The following is a 15,160-nucleotide window of genomic DNA, read 5'->3' as shown; positions in this document are numbered from 1 at the left end:
AAAGACCTTAACGATCATCAGAAAGAGCAACGTCATCTGATGTTTCAGGTCCTTCCACGGTAATCACCAAACAGACATTCAGCATCACAACTTGAAACCTTGACAGGAAGACTTATTTTACATTACACCAGCTGGTTAGGGAGTTCTTCCGTGGACTAGGATGTATTTGTTACAGGACCTCCGTCTACTGCCCTATGCATCATTCCCACTGGTTCTGGTCCCCACCACTGAGTCCAACATAGCACAGACTAAGTCACGGCTCTGCCTGCACCCTGCAACCCCTCCTCAATGGGCTCAAGCACATTCTCTCCCCATCATCACTGATGTGTCTAGATTCTCTCTCTCTTGGTCACTCCAGTTGTTTCCAGCCTTCTCTCTCACAGGTCTGGATCCAGAGTGGGACAGATCTCTCACCATGCAAAACCCAGTCTCTCACTGCGATTTCCAATGGATGAAAGACACACAAGGTTGGCAGGTGCATGAATTTTAATGAGGGGTATTGGCAGCAGGTTGAGGATGGTGATCACTAGCACTCAAGATATTTTTGGCCAGCGGTTCTCTTGGCTCCATTCGTTTTTCCCCTCCTTGCCATAAATGTCTATCCTTACGTAGGACTGGAGGCAGCATGACTGATAATTTCTGCAGTTGAGGTAGGGCTGTTCAGCCTTTTTGCAAGAGGGTCTACAGATTCCCAAGTTACCCATGCATCGAAGGATGTGACGTCTGCCTGGCCAAAAAAACAAAAACAAAAACAAAAACAGTTAATTTCTATTTAGCAGTAACATAGATCTGATGAGTCAGAGAGCATAGTAAAAACATAAAGAGCTAAAACAATAAAGAGATACCACTGCACATCTATTAGAATGACCCAGAACTGGAACAGTGAAAACATCAAATGCTGGCAGGGAAGTGGAGTAACAGGAACTCTCATTCATTGATGGTGAGAATGAAAAACGGTCTAGCCATTTTGGAAGACATTTTGGTGGTTTCTTACAAAACTAAACGTAATCTGACCTTATAATCCTACAACTGCACTCCTTGGTATTTACCCAAAGGACTTGAAATTTCATGTCCAGGAAAAAATCTGCACACAGAGATTTATAGTAGCTTTGTTCATAAATGCCAAAATTTGGAAGCAACCAAGATGCCCTTCAGTAGGTGAGAAGATAGATAAATGGTGATACATGCAGACAATGGAATATTATTTGGCGCTAAAAAAGAAATGAGCTACCAAGCTATAAACAGACATGGAAGAAGCTTAAATGCATATTAATCACTAAGTGAAAGAAGCCAAAGTGAGAAGGCTAAATACTGTTTGATTCCAACTATGTGACATTCTGGAAAAGGAAACAATAAAAAAGAGCAGTGGTTACTAGGGATTGGAGTAGGGGAAGAGACGAGTAGGTAGAGCACAGAGGATTTGGAGGGTGGTGAGAATACTCTGGGTGATACTATATTGGTGGATTCATGTCATCATACATTTTTCCAAACCCATAGAATGTGCAACGCCAAGAGTGGATCCTAATGTAAACTATGCACTTTGGGTGATTTGAATGTAGATTCATCAATTGTAACAAATGTACCAGATGTTGAAAATAGGAGTGGTCCTGCAGCAATGCGGGCAAAAAGCTACGGGAAATCCGTCCCTTCTCAATTTTGCTGTGAACCTAAAACTGGTCTAAAAAAATAACTTTTTATTTAACGAATCCCTTAGAAAATAAAGCTGCTATGAACATTTGCCTACAAATTGCTGGAACTAAATTTTCATTTCTCTGGAATAAAGGCCCAAGAGTGCATTGGCTGGGTAGTATAGTCATTGCATATTTAGTTTTTTAAGAAAGAAACTACCAAACAATTTTCCAGGGCACGGTTGTACCATTTCACAGTGTATAAAAGATCCAGTTTCTCTGCATCCTTTCCACTATTTGGTATTGTCACTACTTTTTAATTGAAGTATAGTTGATTTACAATGTTGTGTTAGTTTCAGATGTGCAGCAAAATGATTCATTTATATGTATATATGTATATATATTCTTTTTCAGATTCCTTTCCATTATTGCAAGATCTTGAATATAGTTCTCTGTGCTGTACAGTAGGTCCTTGTTTATCTATTTTATATGTAGTAGCGTGTCTATTTTAATCCCAAACTCCTAATTTATCCTTCCCCCACTTTCTATTTTGGTAGCCATAGGTTTGTTTTCTGTGTCTGTGAGTCTATTTCTATTTTGTAAGTAAGTTTCTTTGTATCATTTTTTTAGATTCCACATATAAGTGATATCATATGATATTTGTCTTTGTCTGACTGACTTCACTTAGTATGGTAATCCTGAGGTCCATCCATGTTGCTGCAAGTGGCATTATTTCATTCTTTTTTATGGCTGAGTAGTATTCCAGTGTGTGTGTGTGTGTGTGTGTGTGTGTGTGTGTGTGTGTGTGTGTATAACATCGTCTTTATCTGTTTATCTGTCAGTGGACATTTAGGTTGCTTCCATGTCTTGGCTATTGTAAATAGTGCTGCTGTGAACATGGGGGTGCGTGTACCTTCTTAAATTAGAGTTTTCTTCAGATATATTCCCAGGTGTGGGATTGCAGGATTATATGGTGTCGCTGTTTTTAATTTTAGTGGTTCTAATAGGTATGTAGGGAACCTTACTGTGGTTTTGCATTTCCCTAATTGCTAATGATGTTGAACATCTTTTCATGTGCTTATTTGCCATCTGTATATTCTCTTCAGTGAAATATCTTTTCATGTTTTTCTTCAAATTGAATCATTTGTTTTTCACTGTTTTGACAGTTGTTTCTATATTCTGGATACAAGTTCTTTGCCAGATGTGTGATTTTTCTCCCAGTCTGTAGTTTGTCTTTCCATCTATCCTTTTCACAGGGTCTCACAGAGTGAAAGTTTTACATTTTACACTTCCAATTTATTGATTTTTTTTCTTTTTTGGATTAACGCTCTTCGTTTCCAAGAACTTTTCACTTAGCCCTAGGTCTGAAAGTTTTTCCTATATTTCTTCTACAAGTTTACATTTTACATTTAAGTTTGTGATCTATTTGGGGTTAATTTGTGGAAAATCAGTTGGTTGTACTTGTGTAAGGCAATTTCTGAGTTTCCTATTCTGTTCCACTGATCTATGTGGCTGTCTCTCCACCAGGAACACACAGTCTTGGTTACTTTAGCTATATAAATCTTGAAACCTAGTAGAATCATTCCTCTGACTTTTTCTTTGTTTTTAGCTATGCCCACTCCTTTGTGGACTTCTTTATAGATGAGATACAGACAGAATAATCTCACCTATGTCCACAAAAAAAGCTTTCTGGAATTTTGATAACAATTGTGATAAATGTGTCTTTCAACTTATGGAGAGCTGACATATTTCCTAGTTGAATCTTACAATCTATAATCACACTATGTCTCTTCACTTATTTATAGTTTTGATTTTTTTATCACCATTCTATAGTTTTCAGCCTGCAATTTCTGTACATGTTTTATTAGGCTTACACTTAAGCATTTTATTTTTTTGGAATGATTGTGAATGGTATTGTAATTTTAATTTCAATGTTCACATGTTCAGTGATAGGATATAGAAGTATAACTGATTTTTAGATAATGACAGTTGGACCCCTGGCCCTCTATGGTCTTCAGTATCAAACCCAAACTTCTGAACTGGCATTCAAGGGCCTCTCATTCATTCCTCAAATGGTTAGTGGCACCCACTCTTTGCCAGGCCTTGAACTTGCTGCTAAGAACATAGGGTCCCCTATGTCCAAACGGGCTTAATACACACACACTCAAACACACACTGAAAACCTAAACCCTTGCATTGAATAAAAGGGATCTATTCAATTTTATTTTCACCAAAGAACATATGTTGTCCAAGCAAGGATGAGGAGAGATAAGGAGGAAATATTTTTATTCGTGTGGTGCTTGGACAAGAATCAAAGATGAATTCCTCATCCAAGTATCAAATGTAACTCAGACTGTGGACACTGCTGTGCAAACAGAGGCTGACTTGAGCTTAAGCTACACCAGCAGGCCTGTGTATCAGTCCCAGGAAAGGTCCAGGACAGGTGCCCAGCCATCCTTGCTTTGGGGTCAACGCTTCTACAACCGCCGGGTCAACCCCTCATCTCAGGGGCGCCTGCTCTCCACAGACAAAGTTTATCCCCATCTTCACTCCTCAGCCTACAAGGAAGAAAAGAGAGATTCCAGGAAGCCTTACAAGAGCAAAAACACCACTCTTTCTGTCATATCCCCTGGAGATGAGATCCTTTTCCATTTTCCTTGAGAAGAAAGGCCAATGTGGGACTTGCGTCCAAAAGAAGACTGTACAGCAGGGAGGGTATAGCTCAAGTCATAGAGCGCAGGCTCAGCATGCACAGGGTCCTGGGTTCAATCCCCAGCACCCCTTCCAAAAATAAATAAATAAACAAACCTAATTACTACCCCCCCAAAAAAGAAAGAAAGAAAATAGATATTCTACACCTTTCTAAAAGAAGAAGAAGAAGAAGAATGTACAGAGGATACATCTGAGATGGGAGAGCAGGCAGGCCAGCCTGCTTCAATCTTCCCCCCTGGAGAGAGGCCACGGCACCCCAGAAAGGAGTTTCAAAGATATTCAAACTAACTGGAAAGCTTTTGTCAGGGGGGCTGCAGCTCCTCCCACCTGCCCTCCTACCAGGCCTATATCACTAAGTGCCACCACCCACAGTGACTTAATGTCACCTTCCATGTCCCTGTAGCCCTCTCACCAGAACTCAGAGGAAAATCTGCTTATCAATGCCGTCATTGTTTTGAACCTACTTATGAACATAGGCTACTTTTCCTCCTTGGACCTCAGTTTCCTCATCTGTGAAATGGGAAGATAAGAGAAAGTTGCCTAGATTAGAGATTCTCACAGTTTGAGTGCTATCTGGAATAAAGAAAGTTTGACAAGGCAGTTGGAAATGGAATCTTATCTCCCAAAAGAATAATTTGACGAAATTTTCAAGATTTCACCTGCCCAGACCCTAAGTCCAGACATTCAGACAAGGGGATTAGGTATCTTCTGAAAATTTACAGTGACTTAGTAGTGAGTTCCAAGCCCTTTTTTCACCCCACCATCCCACCATTCCCCACGGTTGTCTCTACGTAAAGCACAGAGGAGGATCTTAACAAGTGTTGTTCACCAGAAAGTCACATCTGAGCCACCCTGGGCTTAACACCAGGCATACAGATGTAAATAAGTTGTCTTCTCACCCCCTGAGGATTTCCATCTGGTATGTGTATGTTTGGGGATGGGTGGGAAGGGGACAATGACAAATAATTCCACACTAACAGGATATGTGCCATACCTTCTTAAGAGTGACTCTTTGGGAAGCCAGTCGGAGCTGAGTTTGAATCCCTGCTCTCTTAATGTCATGTGACCTTGGCTAATTATATCACCTCCTAGACCTCTGTTTCTTCATCCATTGAGATAGGGATAAGAAGAAGGTTGTTGTAAGAAGAGAATGATTTCAGGCCTATAAACACCAAGAACAGCACCTGGCACAGAAGTGTCGATGACAACTATTATATAGCTATTATCATTAGAATCATTAAGAAATAGTGAGACAGAGCTTGGGTGATGGCTTTCCAGGGTGGGGCATTAACTGGGCTCTGAAGGGTGAGGGGCTCATCCCAGAGATAAGCCTGGTGATGGGGACAAGGTGGTGGGGACCCATGGACCAAAGCAACGTGAGGAGCAGGGGAGGATGGTGGGAGCTGAAGAGAAAGCCCAAGAGTGGCAGTCATGAGAAACGAGGCTGGGCCACCACGTGAAGGTCCTGAATGCCCAACCCCGGGGCAGTGAGGACCAGAGGAAGATATGTAAGCAGGAGAGCAACACAGTCAGATGAACTTCCTAGAAATAATCCTCCTGATAACAGAGACTAATGCAAAGAATATCTGGAGGCAGGGAGGCCAGCAAGGAAGTGTTTTGGATGGTCTCATCCAGGGCCTCAAGGCACAGGTAGCTCTGGTGTGCAGCCTCAGACCCCAGGTCACAGACATGAAGGCTGTGAAGTGGGCTTGGAGGTGGGCTGTGAGGCCAGAGCAGGATCTGAATTCCAGGCTCAACCCTAACAGTTGTGGGTTTCTAGACAAGAATTCAAATAGAGGTTCATGTATCCTATGCCTGAATAGTTAGTAGTTATGAATCAAGCTAACAAGCAGCATAAATAAAATATACCTTATTGCCCTTTATGAAAGATCCCTTCAGAATAACCTGGAAGGTCAGATCTGAGTTTATAACTCTTGGAGTCAGAGGTCCATGCAGCCCGAGAGGAGCTGGCTCAACTCCCAGCCCAGATCTCTTCTTGCCCGTCCCCAGCTCCACCCAGTTCTCATGTGCAGTCGTGGACACTCCAGCCTGAACCTCCAAGCTCTGCCCTCAGCCCCTGCAAAGAGGAGTGTCCCTTGGCATTTCTCCTGCCTAGATGTGCAGACGCAATAGACCCCACCTTCCAGGGGTAAACCTGGAGGGAAAGTCCATGCAGTCCCTGAAAGCACAGGGGTTCTTTGGGTGGGGAGTTCCAGACCCCAGCTACTCAAAGCATGGCCTAGTGGACCATGGGCAGGTGGTCTGGGCAGATCTCTGGGCAGATCAAGCCCCCTTACCCCCAAAAACTCCTCACCCATGAGGAGGGACTTAGCCAGAGGAAGCCCAGAGTAGGACCATGATCAGAGGAGGAGGGGTCTCTCTTTCCAGAGTCTAAGAATGGAAATATTGAATCGAGAGCAAATTATCTCCATGGTGCAAAGTGAACTCTGTCTCTCTGTCTCTATGACAGGCACCGTGCCTCAGAGTACTTCCGGGCTCTGACCTCACGGCAGGGAACACAGTCCAGGGGTGAACAACTGTGTTGGATAAATGAGACCCAGAGAATAGGATTTGAGATAACAAAGACTAGGAAGAGCCCCAAGTCCTCCAGCTGTCCAATCAGAATTCTTCATTGTTCCCGACTGGTTAGTCTTCTCCCAGGCTAAATTCTTAGTTCAAATGAGACAGGCATCTGTTTTCCTCACAGTCTAACACAGCACATATTCCTCCAATGCTTAAATCAATGAACATTAACAACAGCTAACATTTATTGGGGGCTTACTATGGACAGGGCACTGCATTCTGCATTATCCATTTCATTCTTACCGCAATCCTGAGATAGGTTATATTCACCCCATCTCACAGATGGGGAAGCTGGAGTTCTGAGAGGTGTATATGCATGGAGTCTGACTCATAAGTGAGACAGGACAGCTGAGGTTGAATGAATGAATCAATGAATCCACAGAAGAAGGTAAAAAACAAACGATGAACAAATTTGATTACAAATGAGTAAATTTATGTGCTTTATCTTTTTTTTGGTATTTGGAAACCTTCTGATCCTTGGGGCTGTGGGCTCTCAAGCATCAAAAGGCATTTTGGGGAGAGAGGTTATGGCTCAGTGGTGACAGTGCATTCCTAGCATGTACTAGTGCTAGTCCTGGATTCAGTCCCTAGTACCTCCATCAAAATATAAAATAAAATAAGTAGTAAACCTAATTACCTCCCCCCTGAAAAAAAAAAAGTAATCTTTAAAAAAAAAAGGCATCTCAGCCAACTTCCCTAGAAATCCAAGGATTTGGGCTCTACTCAGTCCCTGTCCACCCCAGCTCACTCACCCCCAAGATGGATCAACTCTCTCAGCCCAAGGATTCTCCCACTCTCAAGGTATTAGCTGTGTCTTTAAGTCTCTTGGCTTCTCATATGTTCTTCTCAGTCCACTCTGATCCAATAGCCTTTCCTGAAGCCAGTAGATGAGGAACTATGTCCAAGACTGAAATCATTACCCCACGGATGTGGCCCAACCCCATCGATATCTCTCTGCTAATTCTTAACACCCATCTGCCATCCCCCCCACCCTCAATCCATTTGGAATAACCTTCCTCATGATTGACTGACACAAGAAACAGATTTGCGAGTTTTAATGGAATGTGGGAACTAAGGAAACTGAAGCAAAGTAATTTTATCCACGATTTCCATGTGTCTTCCCTGAATTGTCAAGTTTGGCTTTAATGATTTACTTGTTTGTTGGGCGAGGAGTGGTCCAGGGGAGGACTCCATCAATTGTCATTGGTTTGATCGTCAAATAACGACTAAGGGCACAGCACCGTTTACGATCTGAGCAGCGTGTGACGCTGTCTTCATTACTTTTGCACACCAACCGGCAATGTCCATTCAGCCAACAGTCTGTTACTGGGCATAGGAACAACCATTAAGGATGTTAGTATCCCTCAATGGAAAGACAAGAGGAGGAGGGGCAGGAGGGGAAAAGGGAAGGAGAGAGTTGAGTAGGTAATGCTAGACCCAGTCCCAGGAAAGGAAAGAAGAGGTCTCGCAAGGGGAGAGAACTGAGGCAATTGTTCCAACGTTGAGAACTTAAGGTTTTTACAAAAGCCTTTTTCAGAATCCCCCCTTTTTGTCTTCATATCCCCCAAGCTCCTACTCCTAACTTTGAAGCCAATCACATGAAGCCAATGAAGTTCCCACCTAATGGAGCTGAGGAATAATGGGAAAAGGACCGTGAACACCTGTAATACTAGGAAATGGAAGAGATTCACCCACGTTTCAACAGACTCAGCTCCTTATCCTTAGCCTGACCTTGTCTAGCTTGAGCCCAACAAGTCCCAGCTCCAGCCACAACCCAATCTCCAGTCCTCCTTGATCCCATATTCACCCAAGCCAAACTCAAATACCAGTCTAATCTTAATAAGAACTCCCATCCGTACCAAACCCAGTGCCCCTGGAGCCCAACTCCAAGTTAAACCCCAATCTAATCAAGGCACCAAACTCAGTCCTGAGCAGCTGTCCATCACCTAGCTGAACCTCAAACACCCCGCACCATCCAGTACACCTGCCAGCCTCAGCCCAAGGCCCAGCCTAATCCCCAACACCAGCTGTACTCAACCCAAAACCCCATGCCCTCCTCCAGCCTGCTCCAAGCCATCAAGAAAGCCCAACTCCTTACCTCTAGCTCATCCTCATCTTCCCTCTATCACTTCAACCCCAGAGTCTTTCCACCCCCTTATAATTCCCCTTCCCAGCCTTCAATCTAATCTCCCAAAGCTCCCAGCAAGTCCCAAACCTGCACCAAACCCTTCACCATTAAGTCCTCTCCCAAGATCCCACCAGAATACTAGCCTGCCGTTAAGTTCATGTGCTCCAAACTTCTATCATCCCCCCACCTTGGCAAAAAGAATCAGGGAGAGATGTGGACATGAGATGATTGTGAGAAAACCTCCCAAAACCACTTGAAATAAGGAAAGGTTTCAGATGTTGCCCAATTAGGCGGAAAAGGAGGGGGAGGGGAGAAGTCTGTGACCAGGATCCCAGACATCTGAGAGACACCCAAGTTACCTGATACCACTGGTTCTGTGGCCAGAAGGATGGCAAGAAACAGGAAAAGACACTTCATGGCTGGAAGGTCACAGGAGAAGGAGGCAGCTGTGCTGCTGGGTATGGAAATAGAGTTCTCTGCAGCAGGGATGAGCCTTGCTTTTATTGGCAGGACTGTGGGCAGTGAATTATAGCAGAAGAGGATTTATATCAGATCAGCCAGGCCAAAGGACAGTGTGTAGCAGATGTCGTAGCAAAGCACAAGATGAGAGTGTGGGAAACTGGCCAGCAACTGTGCCCAAAGTGCCTTTCCCTCCTGGTAAGGAGACAGGCAAATTAAAGCCATTTGGCCTTTGGAGATCCACAAAGGAATTAATTAATGCACAAATACATCTCAAGAAACACTTAATTTTTAAAAAATACTCATTCTCAACTTTCTAACAGAAAGACACACACATGTATGTCTTTCTGAATCTTGAACTTGCCAATCTCATTCCCAGTTCAAACCTCTAGTGTGTGTCATTTGTTCTTCCTGTAAAGTTCTGCCTTCAGCGCTGCCCACAGCCACCTCCTACTCATCATTCAGTCTCCTCAGCTCCAACGTCACCTTCTTTGGAGAAGCTTTTCTGGGTCACCTTAGATAAGGGTTCTCCCACCCACAGTCACTCTGTGTCATAATAATTTGTTTTGTGACCTTCATATATTTATCTGTTATTTTTAAATTTATTTTACATGTTTAAACTTTGTCTCTCCCATTAGAACATCAGAAATTTGCCCTGTAACCCTAGTGCCCGTAGCATCACCTGACGTATTAATTAGGAAATGACTTCAACTATTTTAACAGACGTCCTCCCCAAACAATGATTCCAAAAGACAGATACTGATTTCCTTCTTATATAAAAGTCTGGCCAGCAGTCAAGTGTAGCAGCTTCATGACTCAGCAGGGAGCAAGATTCCACCTGGCTTGATGCTGTGTCGTCCTTATCAGGCAGCTTCATTTGATGATCCATGGGGGCTGCTCCAGTTCCCAACATCGAGTCCCCAGTCCAGCTGTCAGGGAGAAAGGAAGGAAGGAAATGAAGTACGCACCTTTCCCTTTAAGAGCCCCACCCAGAATCTGCACACGTTGCTTCCATTGCAGTCCAGTGACCAGAGCTCATTCAGAGGGCCATATCTAGCTGCAAGGGAGGCTGGAAATAGTTTCTTTATTCTGGGCAACCATGGCCACTAGCTAAAGTTCAGAGGGGGGTCTTACTAAGAAGATGGGAAAGACAGGTCTTGGGGAGGAGCTAGCAATCTCTGACACACTGGGTATGCTGCAGGTGCTTAATAAGTGTTTGTAGACTGAACAAAGAACATATACACTGAATAAGGCTGTAAGAAGTGATCTAATGGGGAGGCAACCCAAGTCCTTCTAGAGCGTAGAGAAAGCCTGGGGACTGCGCCCGTTCAGCCGAGCTTCAGAAGTTGACAAAGGGCTCAGCGTCAGGCAGAATTTAAGAGACTATGAGGGGAGACAGAGAGAGAAGAGAATTCCAGAATCTTAGACTACTGGAGTAAGGTAAACATTCTGATCCTCTTATGAAAAAATACCAATCATAATAGCTCCTGATTTAATTAAATGCAATAACTTTTGTAAACTATTTAGCAAAGGATCTGACACATAGTAGTGCTGAACCATGATTCACTATCATTATTATTATTTTTCATCACTGTTATTATTGTCATCCTCAGAACCAGCCTCAGAAGTGGAAGTCACACGCCTCCATCTCACGCGTGACAAGATTGAGACTTACGTGACGTGAACTGCTCAACGGCCTCCTGGATGGGGAGAAGAACGGAGAGCAGAAAGCAGATTTTTCAAAGAGGAATGTCAGGAGAGTGGTCGGCAGGCAGCTGTGGTTGTGAACGTTGGAGACAGACGGGGAGGTGAGGCAGATGCCAAATCATCCTATGGGGCCTTCGATGCCATGCTCAGGGCTTTGGAATCCATCTCTAAGCAATGGGAAATAGGAAGCTCTTTTAGAGAGAACCATGGTGGCATGGTCAGATTTCTTTTTACCCAGAAAAATCTGTCTTCAGCCTGTGTTGAAAATAATTGCCAGGGTGGAGGCAAGCAAGGGAAGATTAATAAGAAGGCTGTTGCTTCCCTAGGGAATTACAAGGTCTGCATCACAACTGAGAAAAATCAATGTAAAGGATGTGAGAGAAGAAAATCATCACTGTGAGCTGGAACCCACAGAGATGAACCTCTCCCCCACGCTGTGGGAGTAGCCACCATAACCCGCTCATGAGCACTGACTGTCTGTCAAGTTGGTGACAAGTCTTTCACAGGTCTAGTCTCACTTCATCCTCACAGCAGCCAGGTATGGTTTCCCCCCTATTGTACTGCTTTGAAATCAAAAGCTCAGAAGCATAAGCATTTTGCTCAACTGTCCAAATGGGAAATCCAGGATTTGAACCCATGTCTGACTGGCTTCTGTCCGCAACCTGGTCTCCCATTGTTTCTTCAGACTTGGCCTCACAGGGGTCCCAGCCAAGGGAGGAAGCCAGTCAGAAAGCAACCTCTAGTGATGCTTGCCTAGAAAATTTTGAGGAGTCTCTGCAGAAAGAAGATGCAGGTAAGATCAGAAAACTGAAGGTCACCTGTTTGTGACCTTTGTTATTTTATAACAGGTTTACTGAAGTATAATTTACATGTTATAAAATCCACTCATTACGTGTACAAGGCAGTGAATTTTAGTAAATTCACAGTACCACTATCACTACAATCCAATCTTGAATGTTTCCATCACCCCCAAAATATCCCTCCTACCCATTTGTTGTCATTACCCATTCCCACCCCCAGCCATGATGGACATAATATTTATAATAATACCATCGACTATGTATTAAGCATCACCTGAGGTTAATCCTTACAAGGAGGGATGTCTGACCCAGGAGGAAGCCGTGGCTTAGAGAAATAAAATGACTGAACCAGGGCCACTGAGGGGATCAGGATTCAAACTCACAACTCTCTCCAAAAGAGCCCTGACCATGAGGAAGGTCCTGAGAAAATGTGTTTGTAAAGATGTGGGAGATACCACATTTTTTAAGCCAAGGGGAAATACACTGCATAATCAGATATAGGGGATATAAAAGAAAGAGGAGCTGGTCAGAGAAAAATTCAAGAGAAGCAGAAGGAGATGGAGTCAAAGAATTAATAGAAAACACAGGACCTCAACAGAGGGAGATCTCCTCTGAGAAGGGGGTTTATAGAGTGACTTTATAGCATTGCACTTAAAATCTCAAACTTTTATGTCAAACAGACCTGAATTCAAATCTTACCTCAGAGACTTGCTATTTCTGTGGCTGCTGTAGATATCCATCTGTTTTGTTGTTTTGTTTTGCTTTTGTCTAACATCTGAATCTATCTTCCGTTTGGAATAAATCCCCTCACCCTAGAGGTTTTGGGGACCTGCAGTGCCACCTCCCATAATTCACTTGTGTTCCTGCCCCTCTGGGATGTGAGCACGTGGCCTAGGTTCAGCCAATCAGATGCCCCCTTTCTGTTCTTTGAATCAGGCGCTCGTAATTCCTGAAAGCAGGAACAGTGGAGGATTCATCTTAGCAAAAGAACCCACCCACAGTGCTAGCCAGTGTCCAGGGCAGCAGGGAAGCAGGGCAGGTAGGGGTGGAGCTCAGGGTCCCAAGCAGGGGGTTCAGTGGCAGCTGTGTCCTCACTGAACTGGGTCTGTAGGCTGACCCTTCACTCTGACTCTACCTACCCCATTGTTTTCTCAGCGTGACTCTCTATTCTTTCTCTGAGCTGCCCAACAGCCAAAGTTTTCCTTCGCTAAAAACCATAGTGGATACAGCAACCCTGGGCAAGTTGTTTAACCAATTTGGGGATAACAATCATAGCTCCCTGGTGGTTTGTCGTAACCTTTAAGTGATTAAAAAAAAAAACAAAACTGTGTATCCAGTGTTCAGGACAGTGCCTGGCGGGTAGTAAGTAGTCAATACATTTTAGTTACAATTCTTTGTTTTTGAGGTGAGAGAGAAGGAGATGGGAACCCTGAGCAGATTTGGCCTCTGCTGCCTCAGTGAATGTGGAGTTAAGTTCCTCTGCTGGCTGGAGGGACTAGGGCTTGGAGAAAATGGACAGTCTAGAGAAGCCACAGTGGGTGACACAGGAGAACCACCAGAGAGCTGGGAGGGAAAAACCTGTGAGGGAATTTGGGCCAACAGGAAAACCCAGGCAGGCTCAGGACCCCCAGCAAAGCACAGGGCAAAAATAAAGTCAGAAAATCTGAAAACTCATTTTAATTTCAGCATGAAAAAAATACTTTGTATCATTTCACGAAAGTACATTTTTATTTCAGATTGCGTGTTGCTTTATTACTTGGACAGCCCCGTGAACTTCTGTATTGTTTAAGGTCAGTCACGGTGTTCTCCGGACCTGCACGGTGTACAGTAGAGCTGATCAAGATGAGGGAGTGTGGGGGGCACCATCCAGCCGTGTGATGGAGATGCCGGGGGTTTGGTTTGGTCCAGGACTGGGGGCTGAGCACCTTACCATGTGTCCTTGAGTATGTCACCCAGCATCTGCAGGACTCAGTATGGAATGAGACAACTTAGCAAAATGTTGACCAGCCTATATTCTGAAGTTAGTCTCCAGCTGTGTTACCTTGGAAATTTTAATTAACTCTGTACCTATGTCCTCAGCGGGGTAATGATAGTATTTACTTCATAGGGTTATTAATGAGGATCAAATGAGTGAATACCCATAAAGCCCTTAGAATAATACCCAACACTTAGTGACAGTGATGTAAGTATCTGCTGGCATTACTGTAATAGACCAGAAGTTCCCAGCCTGGAGATGCCAGGCCCTTCCTGATTACAGCTCTTTGCAATATTTTATAAGCCCCTTATGAATCCTTTATACACAGATTACCTTAGAAGCCCTACTGTGATTCAGAGAAATGGCCTGGACTGAGACAAGGAGAAATTGAAAAAGATGGTTTAATTGCTATGGCGCATTTAAGTTTAGGTGTCTGGGTTTATGTTTGTATTGCATTTTGGTTTTTTGTGCTTATGTTTATGTGTATAAATTTGAGCAGAGCAGTGTACGCTCAAATATTGTATATTTCATGTATATTTTGTGCACGTGTTATTTGTAAGTATTTTGTGTACATGAGTACTTGAGTGCATATGTGTATGTTTATATCTACATATAGTTTGTGTGTAGAGGTGTAATTAGTGTGTGTCAGGGGGGACGTCTGTGGATTTTTGAGTACCTATGTGCATGTGTGTTTGTTCTTCGATCATCAAATGCCATGACCCGAACTCTGTACAGCTCAGTCCCTTTCTTCCCCTCAAGCCCCTACATTCTATGACTCTGGAACATGACAGTTGCACGGTGATTTTTCTGTTAAGCTGGGAATTCTGGGCCAAAGCTAAGGGAAGCGGCTGAAAAGGGAGAGTAAGGAGCAGGGGCTTCCAAGGTGGCCAGTAAGCAGAAGCCACTGTGGGCGAAGCAGCCAGGAGACAGGGAAAGAGGCAGACTTTGGTCAGAGAGCCAACTCGGCCCCTGGTTATTGCATGGTATCACCTGGGACCCATCAAGACCAGAACAGACTGTAGCCTTGGCCTTTGTAGTGCTTCCCACATGGGTACAGCCTGGCCCGGTCAGTGGCTCTGAGACCGGCACCACCCACCCCTGAAATCTTTACAAGTTACACTTTGAAGTTCTTGAAGGGACTTGAAGGGACTACCCATTTCTACAGCCT

General features: G+C 43.9%; 1 protein-coding gene across 1 annotated transcript; it reads right to left on the bottom strand.

The window, feature by feature from the left end:
• Nucleotides 1-468: 468 nt before the first annotated feature.
• Nucleotides 469-9,571, bottom strand: DEFB119 (defensin beta 119). The gene is made up of 2 exons (XM_010993883.3): nucleotides 9,411-9,571; nucleotides 469-727 (listed from the first exon to the last, which is right to left on the bottom strand). The coding sequence occupies exons 1-2, from the start codon at nucleotides 9,466-9,468 to the stop codon at nucleotides 534-536; spliced, it is 252 nt and encodes an 83-aa protein (XP_010992185.2). The 5' UTR covers nucleotides 9,469-9,571; the 3' UTR covers nucleotides 469-533.
• Nucleotides 9,572-15,160: the final 5,589 nt, after the last annotated feature.

The sequence above is a fragment of the Camelus dromedarius genome, chromosome 18 (genome assembly GCF_036321535.1).
Source record: "Camelus dromedarius isolate mCamDro1 chromosome 18, mCamDro1.pat, whole genome shotgun sequence".
Lineage (NCBI taxonomy): Eukaryota > Metazoa > Chordata > Mammalia > Artiodactyla > Camelidae > Camelus > Camelus dromedarius.
The sequence above is the reverse complement of the archived record's forward strand: the minus strand, read 5'-3'. Positions and strand labels throughout refer to the sequence as shown.

Excerpts from the sequence above, each read along its gene's own strand:
- DEFB119 (XM_010993883.3), bottom strand. The coding sequence starts at position 9,468 with ATGAAGTGTCTTTTCCTGTTTCTTGCCATCCTTCTGGCCACAGAACCA. Across the intron at positions 728-9,410 it reads CACAGAACCAGTGGTATCAG|GCAGACGTCACATCCTTCGA; the intron begins GTAACTTGGGTG and ends TTTTTTGGCCAG.